General features: G+C 34.5%; 1 protein-coding gene across 1 annotated transcript in view; it reads left to right on the plus strand.

The window, feature by feature from the left end:
* LOC150091756 (E3 ubiquitin-protein ligase ZNF598) overlaps positions 1-16,748 on the plus strand; it is an 84,773-nt gene extending 68,025 nt beyond the window's left edge. Inside the window, exon 6 of the mRNA XM_090376804.1 lies at positions 14,903-16,748. Within this exon, the coding sequence (XP_090232930.1) occupies positions 14,903-16,673 (1,771 nt within the window). The 3' untranslated portion in view covers positions 16,674-16,748. The remainder of the gene's footprint in view (positions 1-14,902) is intronic.
* Positions 16,749-20,676: the final 3,928 nt, after the last annotated feature.

The raw sequence follows: 20,676 nt of genomic DNA on the forward strand, positions 1-20,676 counted from the left end.
TGGAGTTAGAGGACTTAAAAATCAAGAACATGTGGAGTGCAAGACTAAAATACCTTAAAACTGAAATTGAGGATTTGGAGAGGCAAAAGGCTGTCCTTGCAATTCTACCCAAATGAACGGCAATAGATGAGTTGAAAAAGCAAGACCAGATTGTGTTCGATGCATGGAGTAGCTTACCAAACATGTATATAAATTTGAAAATATTTGCGTTTGGACTTCTCTCAGTTTTTGGTTTGGCGTATTTCTGTGGGAAAATATTTTCGAACGTGAATTATATTAAAAATAAATCAAGAAACAGTCTGCAAAATGCAAGCCTCTCAGCATGTTTAAAGATAAAATTTACAGCATACTCTCCCGATGCTGAGAGACTTGCTCAAGTTTAGCAGCAAAAGTCACATACCTAATTGGTTGTTTGTTACTTTTTTTTCAGTATTAATAAATAATATTTATATACAGTCGAACTTCCCTATAACGAATTCTATAAATCCAGCGAAAAAATTCGTTATAGAGAAATTTCGTTATACAGAGAATATCTTTTTTATTAGAAATTGTTATTTAATTAGAAAATGAAAATCAATCTACATTTATTTTTAATGTATTTTATTTCAAAAACACTTATTTAAATTACGCTTACACAATTTTCGCCAGTAAGTATCACAAATTAAAAAAAATCCGTAATTTTCGTTTGCACAGTACAATTAAAAAATGTCTGATTCTCAAAGAAAACCTCACATTTGTTCAGAGCATTAAAAACATTAACAGGAACATTTTCACAAAATTGTAGACCCATACGAACCGTTTTAAAAGCGTTAATCATTTCTTCACGAGTTGGCTTTTCTACGGGTTGTTCTGATGTGTCTTCAGCGTCATCGTTAATTTCTTCGTGATCATGGTCGTGTCTAACACTGTTCAGCAGTATTTCATCTTCATTTGGATGTTCTGTTGTAGTCAGGTCTTGATCTACATAAACATAACTATCCAGTGTTATTTCATTTTCGATGTTTCCGGACGATTCTAATATTTTCCAAAAGTTTTTCAGTTGTGAAAGGGGCAGTTCATCTTGTTCATCCAGTTGATGTTCGACTTCTGCATTCAATGCAAATCCCGCTTTCGAAAAACAATTTTGAATAGTATATTCAGTGACATCGTTTGTCCAAACTTTTGCCAGTTCAGAGATGCAATCTCTAAGGTTAATTGTAACTTCCAAGTTTCTATTTTCTGATAACGCATTGACAATCTTCATTATTATTCTCTTTCGATAATGAAATTTAAAATTTTTAATTATGCCTTGGTCCATTGGCTGGAGTTTTGACGTCACGTTTGGTGGTAAAAACAATAACTTCACACTTAAGTTTGGCAGAAATACTGGCAGGATGTGCTGGACAGTTGTCAGTTACCAACACGATTTTCCTTTTTTCTTTTGTTATACGCTTGTCTAGTTTTAATATCCAGTCTTCAAAGATATCACTGGTCATCCATGCTTTTTTATTAAAGGTGTAGTCAACTTCCAAAGATTTTGTGCCTCTAAAACATCTTGGGTTTTTTGATTTTCCGATTACTAAAAGTCTTAATTTTTCACTTCCTGTCATATTTGCTCCAACTAGCACAGTGATTCTTTCTTTGCTTTGTTTTCCGCCAAAACATTTATCATCTTTAAAAGCAAGAGTTCTATTCGGTAAACATTTAAAGAATAAACCCATTTCGTCAGCATTAAAAACATCCTTAGGTTCATATTCTTCCAAAATCTTCTTTAAGGTATTGTTCCTCCAACTGTTGCAATCTTCTTCACTTACATTAACACTTTCTCCACAAATAACCTTTTCCACAATTCTGTGGCGCTTCTTAAATTTATCTAGCCACCCAGTGCTCGCATTAAATTCTGTATGTCCCAGGGACTGTGCAAATTTCAGAGCTTGTTGCTTAATTATTGGACCCGATATTGGTATATTCTTTTCACGTATCATTTGCACCCATTTTAGAACAGCTTTATCAACATCTTCGTATATACACAATTTAATTCGCTTCTTGTCTGCTGCTCCTTCAATTGCATTTAAAATTGATTCTCGATTTTTTAAAATCGTAGATAAGCTGCTTGCAGGTATGCCATATTTCTCCGCAATATCTTTTTTCTTAAAACCCTGGTCAATATCATGAAGAATCTTTACTTTATCATTAATACTTAAACATTTTCTCTTCGACATTTTTTCCCCAAATGTAAAAATCACTGGACTGTAGCTCTTGCCGATACATACACCGCAAACTTCGCTGCGCTGGCCATATAGTGAATTGTTAGTACAGGTACCGCCTACTCAATGACGTTTGCTTGCCAATTCAACAGTATCACGTGACTTTTCCTATCAATCACTTTGAAGAAATATACGACTTTCATTCATATATAAAATTTACGGTTAATGTATGCTGTATGTTACTTTTCAAAAAAAAAAAAAAAAAAAATACAAGAGCATATAGCCTATGTGATTGATGACAAATTGTTCTAAAAGAACTAAATAAAAAAAAAATTTTTTTCATGAAAACCATCTACTAGGAGTCCAGTTAGATGAGAACGGACATATCACATAATGATTGACAGGAAGGTCACGTGGTACGGTTGAGGTGAGAAGAGAATGTCACTCAGTAGGCGTTCGTTACTAAAAATCGACTATGGCATCATTCTATGTATTGCCGCCGCAGCACGCTAAAGGCTTACCGCAGCGAATTTCGTTTTCCCCTGAGCCAACATCAATTTACAAATCTATCCTATTTATTGTAAAGTTTATGACCACTTTTAAGAAAACCCATTTGGTTTTATAACTGTAACAAAAATGAAACAAAGACCTTCCTACGGGCGTCAATGACCACAAGTATTCACTAAAAGAATGATTAATTCCAGATGCTAATGCGTAATTTCGGAGGGAAGGAGGTCGTATATTTTTAAAAATTCGTTATAGAGAGACTAACACTTCGCTATATGAGGTTAATTTTACATGTAATTTCGTTTCAAGGTGCAATGTTTTGCAAAAAATTCGTAATATAGAGAAATTCGTTAAATAGAAGTTCGTAATAGAGAAGTTCCACTGTATATTGATTTCCTTCATCACAAGGTACTGATTGATAGAATCTGGTGGTTTTCCATTCTGACCATGTACTCAAATCAGGAGCAAGCGGATATGCACTTTTTGTACGGTTTGGTAGATGGCAATGCTCTGGATGCTCATCATTTGTACCACAAAAGGTTTGCTGCCGACAGAGGATGACCAAGATCTAAGACTCCTGAAGTAGAGGAGGAGATTTTGGATGTTGTGCATGCCACTCTTGGAATCAGCACACGCAGAATAGCAAGGCAACTGATTGTTCAACGTTCGACTATTTGGAGAGTGTTGCGAGAACACCAACTGTATCCTTACCATCTGCAACGGGTACAGTACTTGTCACCAGCAGATTACCCTGCGCGAGTAATGTTTTGCCAGTGGTTCTTGCAGCAGTGTGGTACAACTCACTTTCCTGCCTTAGAGATATTCACAAATGAAGCCCAGTTCACATGAGACGGAATCCAAAATTTTCACAATCAGCACGTATGGGCTAAGGAAAACCCACATGCAATTCTTCCATCACATTACCAACAGTGGTTCAGCCTCAACATCTGGGCAGGTGTTTTTGGTGATAAGTTATTTGGGCTCCATGTACTTCCAAACAAACTCACAGGGCAGGCGTACAGAAACTTTCTGGAAAACAACATGCCTGGTTTCTTGGATGACACGCCACTGATCATTTGTCAACAAGCACACCTCATGCACGATGGCGCTCCTGCACATTTCAGCCACCTAGCCCACAATTACCTGAATCGAAGGTTTCCTGGTCGGTGGATAGTTAGAGGTGGACCAACTGCCTGGCCTCCACACTCACTGATTTAAACCCACTAGATTTCTTCTTGTGGGACCATTTAAAGTCATTGGTGTATTCGACTCCGGTAGCTGATGTGGAAACTCTCCGTAATCGAATTGTGGCAGGTTGTGAGACAATACGAAACATACCAGGAATTTGGCATCGTCTTCATGAGTCCATGAGATGTCAATGTGAGGCCTGTATTCAGGAAGAAAGTGGACATTTTGAACAATTACTATAAGATGATGTGAACATTTAAGTGTCACAGACAGACCTTCAAAACTCGGAAACCAAGCATCTCCGGAACTATGTTGATATAAAATATTTTTATTGTGTACATATGAGGAACTCATTCCTGAAGTTATGCCATGTATTTTTGAGACACCTTGTATATTGAATATATACATAGTATGAATCAGAGCTGTAATATTCAATACGTTCTACGTTGATATTAATATTTGTAAAATAATAAGAGGAGTTTACCTCAATATAGTACGTAGAACACTTCCGTATGATACTCTCCAGAAATTAAAACGGAAAAAATCGACAACTTACTCGTACATTAGAGTAAAATTTAAATAATTAAAAACCAATTTAACACAATTCAAATCAATTTAAAACAATTTAACACAATTAAATGAAAATCAATTTTCATTCCTGTGATCACGACATACGGTCGAAAAGCATTGTCAGCTTCAGGAAGGAAAATCGTTTTGAATATTTTCGTTAAATTGTTTTAAATTGATTTGAATTGTGTTAAATTGGTTTTTAATTATTTATATTTTACTCTAATGTACCGGTAAGTTGATTTTTTTCCGTTTTAATTTCTGGAGAGTATCATACAGAAGTGTTCTACGTACTATATTGAGGTAAACTCCTCTTATTATTTTATAAATTGAATATACAGTGAAACTTCTCCTAATGGACACCTCTCGTTAACGGACATCTCTCTACAACGGACATTTTCAAATTCCCCAACTCACCTCCATTGGTTTTAACGTGTTTGCAGCTTCCGTCTAGCGGACATTCTCTGTAACGGACGCGGACAGGCAATCTGCACTGTTTCGTTTAGATTAGCACTTAATTTGATCTCCCCATAACGGACTGCGGGAGAGCTCACGGCCCTTTTTCTAGGAACGTTTCTTCCACGTATTGCCTCAATCGTGTGTTTATTTTCTATTTCCAATTCTCTGAATTTTATCAAGGTTTACGTCGCGGTTCTAAACCCTTTTTCAAGAATTTTAAGGCACGTGTAAAACTTCTGATGAATTCGGTGTGTGCAGGGGGAGGGGAATTTGGTCGGCCTTTTGTCGTTTCAGTTTTCAGTTTTGTTCAGTGTTGTGTGAAGTGCACAATGTCTTCTCATAAACATTTAACTTTAAAAGATAAAGTCGAACTCATTAATGTGTATGATCGGCAAAAAAATAGTGTTCGCAATCTCGCTGCAAAATTCAATATCGGGAAGACTCAGGTAAGCGACATCCTAAAGAAAAAAAAAAAATGAACTGCTCAAACAATTTTGGCAACACGGAAATGATCAGGTTCAAAAATCATTCCCGAAAATTGTTGGACTTCAAATTTGTCGCGCACGTGCTAAAAAAATTCCCATTAATGGGCCTATTATTAGGGAAAAGGCTTTGGAGGTTGCGAAATCTATGGGAGTAAATGAGTTCAAAGCTTCTGTGGGATGGCTAGACAAGTTCAAAACTCGGCATAAAATTTCTTGGAAAATCGTAAGTGGTGAAGGTGGATCTGTTGATACTGGGGTTGTAACAGAGTGGACCGTCAAATTGGAAGATTTATGTCGTGATTTCGAAGCTAAGGATATTTACAACTGTGACGAAACAGGGTTGTTTTTTGAAGCTCTTCCTGAAAAAACAATGAGTCTAAAAAACGAAAAGTGCCAGGGCGGAAAAATTTCTAAGGAACGCTTGACTGTACTATTGTGTACAAATATGCTGGGAGACTTTGAACAACCTCTTGTTATAGGAAAACCACAAAATCCTCGTTGTTTCAAGGGCATAAAGTTGAATCTTTTGAATGTTGACTGGAAGTCTAATAAGAAAGCATGAATGACACGAGATATCATGAGCGAATGGATAAGTCACTTTAACCAAAACATGATTCGTCAAAACAGAAAAATTATCCATTTTCATGGATAATGCTGCATCTCACCCGCACATTGAATTGTCCAACATTCAAATCATTTTTCTGCCACCAAACACATCTGCAGAGTGTCAGCCCTTGGATCAAGGGATAATAAAAAATTTTAAACTTCACTACAGAAAACGTGTTTTAAGACATCTCATTGCAAACATGAACGATGTAACATGTGCGAGTGACCTTGCAAAGAAAATCAGCATCCTAGATGCGATTCAATGGATTTCCTCTTCAGTAAACGCAATTAGAAAACAAACTGTTGTGAACTGTTTTGTAAAGTCTGGCTTCTCAAACGCAAAAATTGAAGTTGTGAACAGCAATGTGGAGCACCAAGAAGAACAAGAACTTCAACATTTATTTTGATAATGTACGATACTTCCGCTAGAAGTGACCCTGGCTACAAAGATATAGACTCGAACCTCACTACAGAAGATGGTGCTCTAGTTATCAACGACATTATCATCGATATTTTTCAAGAAGTTCCTCATGAGGATGAAGAAATGGAAAGAGGTCATTCTGTAGAAGAACATATTAACAACGAACCACCGATGAAAATAGAAGAAGCGCTCATACAAATCAATCGTTTAAAAATGTTTTTCGCCACTGAAGAAGATACTGAAGGATTTTCGATGGTTTTTTCACTCCAAACAAATGTTGAAAACAAAATTATCAGCCGGAAGAAGTGCAGAAGAAAATAAGTGATTACTGTATGTATTTTTCTTAAGATGAAACGGGTGAGTGAAACGGGTAAGTAAAAAATGCATTACATCGAATGGGCCGTCAATCCACTCAAAGCCCCCGATGAAGTAGGGGATTGACGTCCATGTGATGTAATACAAAAATGTATAAAAATGTATAAATTATAGATATAGTTATAAAATAATATTGATAATTTGCCTATTGCTACAGTTTTTCATCAATAAGTGTTATGAAAATTTCTTTAGTAATGCGCAACAAGTTGCAAAATCCTAAATGTATAGGCCACGGGTAATTAAGATAACCGAGAATAGGCTAGCTTAAAGACCAGTAATGTATTAACTATAATATCTATAGGTAAAAAACACCGGCACGGACAATGTTTAATTAGCCATCATGGCGAAAAACAATGACATTAATGATGAACAAAGATGAATTAAACCACAATAGAATGATAATACAAAAGAATATATATATATTTATTTTTTTTTTTTGTTTTTTAATAAAACACCTTCCCACCCTATTCAATTTCTTAAACTCCTCTCCTCCTCAGCTGGGAGTGGGGAGTTTCGGATTCTTTCTCTTAAATCAAAAATGGCTCTTCACTCAAAAAAGTTTGCCGACCCCTGACATATAGGAACAAAAGTCAAAAGCTAGGTTATTCTCTTGTGTGTTTGCCAAAAATTTGAGTGTTCAAATTTTTACCAACAGCATTAGAATTTTTCATGTGTATCTATCCAAAATTTTTCAATGTGTATCTTTCACTTTGCTCTTGCTGTTGAGCATTATGAATTGCAAAAATATTTGCTGTGAAATGTAGCCATAACACACACAGAAGATGAAGTACTTGTAATTTTTTCATGAAAAACTACTTCAATTGAAATTAAAAGTTGTGTATGTAACACTTCAAATTTTTTTTTTAAGTCCCATGAGCCACAGCCTGCCAGAGCAGGTCGTGGAGTTTTGTCAGTGATATATAGGAATTTTGTCAATGTTATATTGGAATTTTGCGAGCAGAGACAAGGAGGAGATTATACCTTTTGTATAAGGCAATGGTCAAGCCACACTTTTAGTACTGCGTACAGGTCTGGAGGCCTCATTTTAGGAAGGATGTAGAGTTGCTAGAATGAGTACAGAGAAAGGCAACAAGATTGGTGAGAGGAACAAAGGGGTGCTCTTACCAAGAGAGGCTTAAGTTGTGTAAGTTGCAGCATCTGGAGACTAGGCACCTGTGAGGTGATCTGATTGAGGTGTATAAGACCTTGAATAGTTTGAGTAGGCTAAATGTTGACGGGATACTTCCACTTGTTCAGATTAAAAACCTGAGGGGGCATAGATTCAAATTGAGGAAAGACAGTTGTAGAATAGATGTGTGGAAGTTTGCCTTTAGCCAGCGGATAGTTGATTGCTGGAACAGACTTCCATCTGTTGTTGTGGAAGTTGATAGCTTAAATAAATTTAAGGCTGAACTAGACAAACATTTGGAGTGACTGGATGGGTGAAATGGGAAAGGTTTTTTTTTTTAATTTTATTATGTTTTTTTTTTTTTGACTGATGGCCTATAAGCTTGCTTTCTTTCATCATATGCCTCAATTAATGCTAATGAGCCTCATGGAAATGAGTGTGTGTTATGGGTGTTTAGTGGTGCATAAGCTGCACTGGCTATAATGTGTCCCCACACAAATGAACAAAAGTTAAAATCTAGGTATTTGTGCCTTTAGTGAAAGTTCAGTAGTGTTCACACTATCATTTGTTCTTATTGATGAGTGCAGTGGGTTGCAAAATTTGCCATGAAACATTTTGATGGCAGGATTAAGCACTCTCAACTTTTACATGTAAAACTCTTCTGACCAAATTCATCACTTGGAAATATTTTTTGCACAATGAACTAGTTGACATGATTGTGTGTTCTGAAAAGATAGACACTGAATATTGATGAAGAGACAAATGATGAAGAAGAAATTTCAATTAACAAAAATGTTTAATTTCTAACTGCATTGTGGTTTTGTAAAATACAAGGACTTTTACCAAAAAGGGAAAAAAAGCCTAAATGCATGAAATAATTAATTTTACAGGGCATGTTTAAAAAATTATAGACCCTTCTGTTGTAAAAGTGTTAATTCTGGCTGTCACTGTTCAGCATTAAACAAGATGTAATTGCATATTTTCAACTGTTGTAATATAAAGTTGTATTGCATATTGGAAGATACTTGAAAACATAAAAATTTGTATTTTGTAATTTTTTTTAGATAATGTAAATCCTAATTTGTTTTTAATTATTAATTTTGCATGTGTTGTAATTTCTCTTTTTAAGTACAAGGACTTAATCTCGAAACTCCTAGAGTCCAGAAAGCTTTTGGTTCCAAGCTTTCTAGATAACTGGTCCAGTACTAACTGTATTTTGAACTTTCAAGTTCAAATATGATGCAGAGTCCTAAAGTAGGCACATTCTTAGAAAAGTTATTTTAGGACGAATGTTATTAGCGGAATCCCCCAGGGTTCGGTGCTGGGCCCATTGTTGTTTTTTGTATTTATCAATGATATCGATGAAGGTATATCAGGTTTAATTCCAAGTTTGCAGATGATACAAAGGTTGGCAGGGTTGTTAATGACAGTAAAGACAGTATGCTACTGCAACAGGATCTAGAAAAGTTAGGCAGGTGGGCTGAGAAGTGGCAACTGAAATTTAACATTGACAAATGCAAAGTACTCCATGTGGGTTACTGCTACCCATATGGTGAAATATGGGTAGCAGTAAAAAACAAGAAAAGTGTGTGGTACTACACTCAGGGAGGTGGAGAATGAAAAAAGATATGGGGAGTAATTGTGCAGTGATAGTAAATGATATTCTTTTCTCTCCTGTAAGTTGCTATCTCAGTGTTATTTCTTTTGCAAATAGTATATTGAGGATAAATTATAGTTCCCCTTCTGTGATTTCCAGATTTCCACTCTTGACACCCTTAATAACTGACATATTAATATCAGATTTAGATATGCTAAACCATTTGGTCCTAAAGCATGTAACTATAAAATAATAGCTACTAACCTTCATAATATTAACATTGCACAAGCCTTCTTTTCTTAGATATGTAGATCCTAATTATAACCACATTATAACTGGCGATTTAAATATAATTCCATATCCTGAGCTTAGAGATATTTTATCACTCGGTTTAAAGTTTTGACCCAGTCTTCCTGTTAATAAATCAATTTTTAAAAAACTGTTATATCAAGATTTATTAAAATACTGCATAAAATCTGCATACAAATATAACATACCTGTTGAGGCATACCACATGTGGCCATTCACAATACTAAATATCATATTTAACAAATATAATCAATTGAAATTTAGACTGGGTAATCTAAATAATACAAAATTAATAAATAAGCAGCTCAAAGAAATACATAGTCATTTTGTAATTACTCCATTTGACAAAGTTGCTTGCAGTTATGCAATTACAGGCCGGCCTCGATTAACGCAATTAATTCGTCCCACGTGCGCAAAACGGAAATGTGTTAATCGAATATAATAATCAATAGGAAAAATTATAATTGGTCCTTGACCTTCTGGAATGTCCATAAAGAATTTTAAAAATACCTTTTTAAATAACTTTTTAACTATATACAATGTAAAAGATAATGAAAATAATTGTGGAATTAAATGTTTATTACACATAACAGCGGTTCCCAAACTGTGCGCCACAGAATATTTTAAATTTTCGAGGGAAACACAGCAACACTCAACATCTGTTGGACACCGCGCGAACTACTAGCTCGAGGTAGTTCACAGTTTCAACATTTCTTATTAAGTTGTTTGGACCTAACTACTAAACGGAACTGTTAGGTATTTCTTTTGGTCTGGGTGCGCCTTGAAAAAATTACTGAGACACTAAGGGTGCCGTGAACCGAGAAATTTTGGGAACCTCTGACATAAAATACACAACGAAGAAATGACTGTTGCGGAAATATTTGAACAGTGTTGACTTTCTCTTTTCATCAATCAATTTCTGATAGCTGACAATGTTCTCTGGGCCCTGGCGAAATAAATATCGCAGAGAACCTCAAACCTTTTGTTTGAGGTTCTCTGCGATATGAAAGATTTAATCTAATTCTTTTACCGTTATCTCCTTCGCGGTAACATTTTCATCTGGCTCATTGAAAATTTTGAATTTTTATGCAAGTGTGCATTGACCTTTATTAGCAGGAGACAAACACATCTTCTTCCAATGGTTGATGGAACACACCGAGGCGGGCAGCAGGCAAACGTTTGTTTATTCAAATCTTTTTCAACTATCCCATAAAAAAAAAAAAAAAAAAAAAAAGATCGCGTTAACTGGAAATTTGCATTGTGTAAAGTGGTATAATTTTTCAAATAGCACTCGCATTATGCGAGGCCTGGCTGTATATGTAAGTCATATTACATAGAAATTATTAAAAATGAACTGCAGTCCAGTAACACATACAAATATATAGGATCTTTCCCTGATATAATAATCAAAAAACTAATAGCATTGCATAAAAAATTAAAGTTAAACTACAATAACCTTGGTTGGTTGGTGGAACAGACTTCCATCCCTTGTGGTGGAGGTTGATAGCCTAAATAAGTTTAAGGCTCAGCTGGACAGGTATTTTGAACAAACAGAGGGGTAAAGTGGAAGTAGTTTTTTTTTTTTTTTTGGCTGATGCTGCATAAGCTTGCTTTCTTGCATCAAATGCCTCTACTAATGCTAATGACCTTAAAATATCTGTTTATATATGGTATACCTAAATTTCATAAATCACCTATTGCATTTAGATTCATACTATCGTATAGAGATAGTTATGCAAAAATTCCAGGTAAAACATTAGAAAAGTTAATTAAAACTATATTAAATAATGTAAATAAAACTATTATCGGAAATGACAACTTACTGATTATAAATGCAAAAAAAATAACAATATTCAACAAATATAAACATTTGACTTTAACAGTTTATTCACTAGTATCAATCTCAACAATTTAAAAGATGTTCTCTAAAAGCTACATTTGGAACATAATGCCCTAAAGTTTGATTTAACCTACTGGGATACTGGCGCCTCCGTAGCCAGGTGGGAAGGAGCAGCAGTGCGTAGCACACGCTTCTTGATTAGACCGGGGTTCGAGCCCGTCACCACCAAATACAGAGGATGCGGAAAGGTCAGGGAATGACTACTGCATATTCCCGGAGCAATATGGCCTTAGTTGCTAATGCTCCTAAAAAACAAACAAACAAACAAACAACAACAACAACTGGGATACTTTAATAAATTTATGTATTTTTAATAATTATGTATATGACGGAACTTCGTTATACTTACAAGTGAATGGCACACCTATGGGAAGTCCAACATCCTGCGTAATTGCAATCCTCTATCTATATTCAACAGAAAGAACATTCCAAGATTAACCTACTTACATTCAGATACGTAGATGATCTATGTGTGTTTAATTGTCCACATTTCATTCAGGATTACGGCGTTATATTTGGATTATATCCAGATGAACTTGTATTGGAAAAAACTAATAGTTCTGATACTATAGCAAATTACCTGGATCTTCAGATAGAAATATTCCATAATAATATAGATGTAAACGTATATAATAAAAGAGACGCATTTACTATTGCTTACCTGAAATACCACTTCAGGAAGGCGATAAATATAATTAATTTTAAAAAATTATTTCCTGAACCCATTTCTCCAACATAATTACCATAATTTACAGATTTAGAGCCTTGTATATTATGTATATAGGATACGCTTTGCTTTCTTGGTGACTTATGGTTTAGAAAACTTGTACCCACCGGCCTGCAAATTATAGTGTATCATTTATCTTATTTTATTTTATAATAACACTGTATATACGCTAAGGTGATATGCAAATTCAGCTCAGAGTCCTACTATATTAACAGGTTTACGATCCCGAGCTACAACTTATATCTTGCATCGTCTTTAAGCTGTCCTACACTCTTTGTTCTTATTTCTCCGAAATTATTAGGGTAATCCGAGGATGTAGGAGAAACTACTTCTTATTTGTACTACTATATTTTCGCCTTCACGGAGTTCAAGTGCTATTATTCTTACTCTATTAGTTTTTATTCCTCTTACTATCCACATGTTTCTCTTTGTGTTAACTTAATTTTAACTAATTGGCTATTTACCATATCCATCACGTAGGAGTCACCACATGCATATTCACTCACTAGAGGGATATGCATTTCTTTCATGATGACTACTGTTGTTACTACATCGCATCCTGGATACGGTAGAATATTCCTTATGCTTTACATTTATTCTTATTTTAATTATTAAATTAAGTTCTCTGTCGGGTCAACGATGTTCAATATGTGCTTGCATTAATACTTTATATTATCTTTCTTTTGATTCTAAAATTTTTAACTACCTTTAATTGGTTAAGATTCAAATTACTTAATCTCTAAATTTATTACTATTATTATTTCATGTAACTTAGTAGATATTGATCATTACAGAAACAGAGAACTCCTTATCGTTTTTTGCCTTTGGTCTGAGTGGTTGGCCCCAGACAAAGGCACCAAGATTGTGGGTAAATAGCGATAAGTTTTGTGTATATATTTTAATTTAATTTATATTATCTTCTTTTCCCTTTTTTTTTTACTAACCTTACTTTATCCTTGAATTCTCTATAAATCCATCTTGAATTGTTTTCAATATTTAATTGTTATATATGACATTTTTTTAATATATATAATATATTTACAGTTAGAGTATGGAATATATCAAAGGAATAAAGATATGTAAAAACTGTTATTACAATATCCTATCAGAGCCAACAACAGCAAAAAAAAAAAAAAAAAAAAAAATATATATATATATATATATTCCCCCCCCCCCTTTTTTGGTGGGAGTTACTCAATCAGTTTCTCGTCTTAAGGTGAATGGTTCATCTCAAAAAAAGGTGATATAGTAGACTTTCGAAATAACGGCACCTTAGGGCATTCAAGGTGCCGTTATTTCGATTTTTCCATTATGTAGAAAGTTTTTTATTTTTAACGTATTTAATGCAAAAATAATGAGGCAAAATAAGAAATAGAGAGATTAAGAATGCAGTTTTATTAACTGTGCATAAAAAAAAATTAAAATGTTGACGATCCAATGTTATATTCTGCCATTATTACACTTCTGCTTATGCCCCATTCTATTTTCTTTATTATATCTGCGCGGGTAGTGCAGTGGTATTTGTTACCGTCCTCCCCACACCGGGTGGAAAAGGTTCAGGTTGAAATCCCATCGATGACGCAAGGAACGTTTTTAGGCTTTTTTCATTCTGTGGCTGAGTGAGTGGGTTTCAGGTTTCAAGGGTTTTTCCCCAGAAACAGGTTTTTCATCCAGCAAAACAGGCAAATTGAGCAGAGAACACATGCAGTTTACAGACACAATACACATGGGTATGCGAATTAACATTCTGAGTGAACCTAATGTAATAGTCTGGATTATATCAAGTTTGTCACTAAGCTTTAATATTGTTCTTATTTTCTTCGCTGTATGATGTTTATTAACTTTAGGAGCCATTGATTATACTGCTGTTTTATATTTATTTAAAATAAATATAAAACAGCAGTATAATCCATGATGTCAGTATAGAATTCACTTTCAAAATGGCGAATGTAAACAAATACAGTAATCGTGTCGCTTTCTTTTTTCTTTTCTTTTTTTGCAGTGCAAGACATCTGCACTGTATGTATACATCCGGTCTCAATGTTCCATTATTGGGGGGGGGCCGTTATTTCGACAGTCTACTGTATTTGTTTTATAAGATATGTTGTAATCACAATGAATTTGTTTCTCGCAGAAAGTTTGGAAATGTACCTAATCCCTCAAATCAAGTTTAAAGATTATAGGTATTATAAATTTTTCAAAATATGAAAAAAAATTACACTTTAAATTTAATACTTTTTAATTTCCCTTATCTTCAGATTTCATTTTTTTAAAGATAAACTTTAAACACAATATTAATTATCTTGATATTGCCATCATTTTGTTTGCAAAAATAAAATTATTAACTGTTGGTAAAATAACCTTTTTTAACTGTTGCAAATATAAATGCCTTTAATATTGATTAATAATGACCTTCCCCCCCCCCCCTTTTTTTTTTATTTTGCAGGGAAAATAAAAGTTACAATTCAAGCACTCCCCACTTTGAATCTGCTCAAGCTCACATTCAAGAACTTTCTCCAATTATCGAAAATCCACATATTCCTCCTATTGATACACACTCAGTAGAAGAATTTCCTCATTTAAGTTCTTCTGCCTTGCCATCTGGTGCAAATAATACCTGTGCCAATAATACAATGGCCAATCGACTAGCCAGAGGTAATTTTTTCACTGTTAGGTCAAGGCCACACAAGGGTGCTGATAACATTATTAATGAAGAGGATTTTCCTAGATTGGAATCAGCTTCGTTTAAGATACCAACTCAAAGTGGTGCAGCTAGTTCAAGATTAACAGTCACATCTTGTCCCCGGTCACCTAACACTACTACAGCTACAACAAAGAAGACATTACATTTTCACTTTAACACTCAAGAAGATAACAGTGTGTCTTCAAAATATCTTCCAAACGTTTCTATTGAAGTTTCTAGGACTTCAAATCTTCCATCTTGTGTTAGAGGTATAAATTCAGTTAATAATCTAAATGAAATATCCAGTCTTAAAAATATAAATTTACAACGCCCTCCTGTGACATCTGTCATTAAAAGATCAACTGTCCCTGCCACAGACTCTTGTGATGAACTTGAGTACAGTCAGAAAGTTTTATCAAGGAAAGCTGTTAATAAAGTAGACTTTGATGAAGAATTTCCTGCTCTTCAGGGATATAAAAATATTTGTAATAACAAATCATCACTTGTTATACCAGTGTCCAAGTTAGGTAATCAGGAAACGAGCAGCTATGGAAATAATTTAAATCCACCATGTATCACTGTGAAATGTAAATCAAAGAAAAAGAAGCAGAAATCTAATCTGGAACCTGAAAACAAAGAAGCTGTTCACAATAGTGAGCCAAATAAGAAGAAAAAGAAAGAACCGGTTTTAACATTAAAAAAACTGCATTATAGTGATGAAGAATCTTCATTAGAGAATCAAGAAAATGAAGATCCTCAAAAAAATATGGAAGCATCTACTGACCAGGATGAAAAAGATGGGCAAGATGTAAGAGATTTGAGTAAACAAACTAAAAATCTAGTAATGGATGATTTTCCACCTCTTCCATCTAATATAGAAAATATTCAAAAAGCCCCTCCTGGATTCAGCAAAACTAGCCAAATAAATCAGAGCAATTCTCCTCCTCCAGGATTTGTAACTTGTGGGAAAAATTCTTCTGTAAACATATCATTAAGTTCTGTAGCTAGGCATTTGGTATCTCCATCATTTACTACTACAATAGATATAGCACCAGAACATATTAAAAATTGTCAATATACTCAGCCTTCTGATTTCCAGCAACGAAATCGAGAGCTGATAGAGAAAATTCAAGAACTGCTTAATGGTGATCAGGTACATTTTTCAGAATTTAAAACATTATCAGGACAGTTTAGACAAAATGTCATTCTTGCTGATGAATATTATGAAAAATGTATGCAAATACTTGGTAAGGAAAAATTTCTTCAGACCTTTCCAGAACTTCTGGTACTACTTCCAGATATTAGTAAACAGCAAGAACTATTCAGTGTGCACAATAAGTTTTCAGTCAGAGAAGCTAAGCATGGCGGGGCTATTCCAAAAGAAAAACTTTGGAGTAGACCTGATCTCAATACAAATTTTTTAGTTTGCAATCTTTGTAATCAAGTGCTAGCCAAAAAAGATCATCCAAGCCATATGATGATGCATAATTCAAATGTAAATGAGTCTGATGTGAGTGAAAATCTTTGCAGTTAACACACAACTTGTATGATTAAAAAAAAAAAAGAAAGGTAATGCAGAAGTATCAGAATTGATACTACAGGTTAGTGTTAAATGCGGTAATAAAATGTTATTTATAACGTCTGAAATGGTTATAACTTTTGATCTTTATTTTGATGATATGCATATATTCTTATTTATGGATATAAGTGGAAAGTGAATCAGTCAGTATATTTGGATTAATATTTTTCTATACCATATTATTCTAGTAAAAAGAAAAAAAGAAAGATAAGGAAGGAATTTCCAAATTTACTTCACAGACATATTCTAAATTTGGTAAATGATTTTGCATGCAAAGGATAAAAATACACAGGATTACATATCGATTCAATTTGAACTTCTTGTTGTACTGAGAGTAAAAGAAATTATTTTTAGAAGCATTAATTTCTTTCATTCTCAGTGCATTATAGTGTAAATTTGGTAGAGGGATATGGCAATCTTGGTGAAGTCAATTTACAACTGCTAAACTGTACTGCACTCTTTCAACAAGTCGCCTCCATAGCCAGGTGGGAAGGAGCAGCAGTGCATAGCACACGCTTCTCAATTAGACTGGGGTTCGAGCCCGTGACCACCAAATACGGAGGATGCGGAAAGATCAGGGAATGACCACCGTATATCCCGGAGCAATATGGCCTCAGTTGCTAATGCTCCTAAAAAACCAAATAACAAACAAAACTCTTTCAACATTTTGAATTCTGAAATCAATATTTTGAATTTGTTTCAAACTGTCAGAAGTGATTAAGTTTTACAATATTTAAAATTCTTTAATACTCACCAGATGTGAGCCCCTGGAGTTAATTTTTTCACTGGTATGTTTTGATTCCAACTATCATTGCACTCAGATGAAATTCAAATTGCGAGAAAATTATACTTGATTTCTCCCATTTTTGCATGTTATAATATGGGAAAATTTGAACTTTTAAGGAAAATAGTGAATGAGTTATAAAAGAATCAACTGGGAATAAATTGCTAAAACATGTCCAGATTACTACAGAAGCATATTTTTATGGTAAAACAAGAGGTGGTTTTAATTATTGGGATTCTGTAGCTGGGAATATTCTGTATAATAACAGCAGGTTGGAAAAGAACTGAAGTAGAGTAGCATTGGTCCTTTTCCTAGTTTATGATTGACCAGTTAGCAACTCTGACATGTATTATGTCAGTATATTGGGGTTGTCACTTGGAAAGGTCTGAGTTCAAGTCCTGTCATGGAATTTCTAAAGGCCTCTTCAGTCAGGGCTGTAGTTAGCCAATCTCAGAGGGATGGAGGAGAGTTCTGTCTGTGAGTTTTTCAGCCCAGACAACATGCCAGCTGGCTCTTAATTACACACAGTCTTCCACAGACATAAATTCCACAGACATAAATTCCACAGACACAATCAAAAGATTGCATGAAATATTGTATGAACCACATGGATTTATGGCTAAAGTAGTTAATGTTTCAAAAGAAGCCTCCTTTCCCACTCACACAACCAGCTCAGAAAAATAAAAAGGACGTGCTTTAGTTATTCATGTTGGAATTAATAATATTTGAGTCAGATGAACTGAAGATTTAGTTCATAGTTTTGATGTCGTGATGACAAAGTGTCATCATTTGGATGTTATAAAGGTTTTATGTCTTGCCCAGGCATGATTAGAACACAGTAGGACAAAGGTCTTGTTGGTAAGCCTCAGATTGGAAATATTATGATTTAAAGTTGTTCTCTGTAGAATGGCCTGCATTTAATGAGAGAAGGGATATATGTTTTTTATTTATTTTTTTTTTTTTTCCCTCCTTATATAGAAATGTAGTCTCATAGTTAGAGAAGAACGTTCCATGGTTGTTTTCCATGAAAATTTATTACTATAATTAATAACCACTCTTATACCACCTTAAATTTAATAATATAGTTTATTAAGCTTATAACCAAACCACTATACATTTAAGGTGACATTTTAGGCATCTTACTGATACCCATCATCAGACTGTGCTGTTAGGAGTAGAAAGGAGTTCAGCCTCAGTTAAGCAGATCCTAAAAATACAGCCTAGTAACCCCAACGACCCTATAAAATAGACTAGGTGTGGGTGCACATACATAGGAGAATCGTATAGAAGACTCAACTGCAGAATCAAAGAAACATAAAAAAGATTTACAATATGGAATTCCAATCTGGTGACTCAACAATACTAAAATCCTCTCTACAGACAACCAGTACAACAGAAGAAAATTTAAAGAAGCCTTTTCATAAAAATTTTCAGAGCCTCATCAATTAACAGAAAACTAAGTCCCCAAGAACATCTTGTTTCATACAGTATAATTACACTGTCTTGTATTGACACTTGTAAAAACTATCACTGTGAAAAGTACAAGTTCCCCACTCTCAAAAAACGAAATTCTTAGATGTGCCACTGCATATAACAAACTGGTGCATTGTTCTGTTGTTATAATTCCTAAATAGTAAATTGCAGTGAGGAATGCTACTAAATAAATTTTAATTTTGAGTAGGATACAGAATGTTAAGTAGTTTTGCAACAGAGTTTTTCCTTGAAAACAGTAAAGCTCATATGCTGCTTCAATTTTTATGTAGTTATCCATATTAATACAGAGGAACTACCAACGATTTTTACTTATGTACATTTGAAATTAAAAGAAGTATTTAGTGTCTCCTGCCCATCTGCTTGAATGCTTTTTACAGCTTGCTCAAAGATGCTGGGAGTAGTACAACGAAACAGGCAATTGTAATACTGTACTTCGGATATTATGTCTGCATAAGAGATCACACCTAAAACAAAAAAAAAAAAAAAAAAAAACACTTCTTGAAAAGGTTCAAAGACTTGCAAGCTTTGACACTGTTCTAGATGCAAGATTGCTGTATGTATATCCAAGTACGTGGCAAATTATTGCTATGGATAGAGAGATGGTTGAATGACTGAAGACAGAGGGTAGTTATAAATGTTCCCTGCTTTTTTTTTTTTCTTTTTTTTTTTGGACTAATGTTATTAGTGGAGTCACTCAGGGTTCAATACTGAACAGCTTACTGTTTACCATATTTATTAATGATATCAATGAAGGCATGTCAAGCTTATTGTCTAAGTTTGCAGATGATGCAAATGTTGGCAGGTTGATTAATTGGTATGTTATTCTGTGATTACTGCTCCCCTATGCAATATTTACCACAGCTTACCAATGTTAAACATGGCAAGCTGGGGTAAATATTGCATAGGGGAGCAGGGATGTAGCCGAGTGGTCATGAGCACAAGTGCAGTAGCATACACTCTTTGAGTGGACTGGGGTTTGAGCCCGTGACTACTAAATACAATTAAAATTTGTATTGATTGATTTATTATAAACTCCACTGACCTGGTGGTCGTGCCAGAGTATAAACAAGAACTAATCACAGAATAATATGCCAATTAGGTGGTACCACACTCAAGGTGGTGGAGAAAGAAAGAGCTACAGTTAATTGTACAGTCTGACCTGAAGTTCTCTGAGCAGTGCGGGCAAGCTGTTAGAATGACTCGTGGGATTCTGTCAATGATATACAGAAATTTTGCCAGCAGGGACAAGGTGGTTATCCCATTGTATAAAACAATGGTCAGACCACCTCTTGAGTACTGCGTACAGGTCTAGAAGTCTCATTTTAAGAATAAAGTCAATATCTTGGAAAAGATGCAGAAAAGAGCAACCAGACTAGTCAGGAACACAATGGGATATTCTTACAATGAAAGACTAGTTCTGCAAATTGCAATGCTTGGAAACTAAACAATTGCAAAGAGACCTAATTGAAGTGTTTAAGGCTTTAAATGGATTAAGTAAACAAAATGCTGATGGCATCCTCAGACAACACACGTAAGAGTGACTAAGTTCAAATGAAAAAGGGCGGTCGTAGAATATATGTGCAATAATTTGCTTTCAGCTTTTAGCATTAGCATTAGTAGAGGCATTTGATGCAAGAAAGCAAGCTTATGCAGCATCAGCCAAAAAAAAAAAAAAAAAAA

The sequence above is a fragment of the Mastigoproctus giganteus genome, chromosome 1, assembly GCF_048544385.1.
Source record: "Mastigoproctus giganteus isolate SK-2022 chromosome 1, ASM4854438v1, whole genome shotgun sequence".
NCBI classification, from domain to species: domain Eukaryota; kingdom Metazoa; phylum Arthropoda; class Arachnida; order Uropygi; family Thelyphonidae; genus Mastigoproctus; species Mastigoproctus giganteus.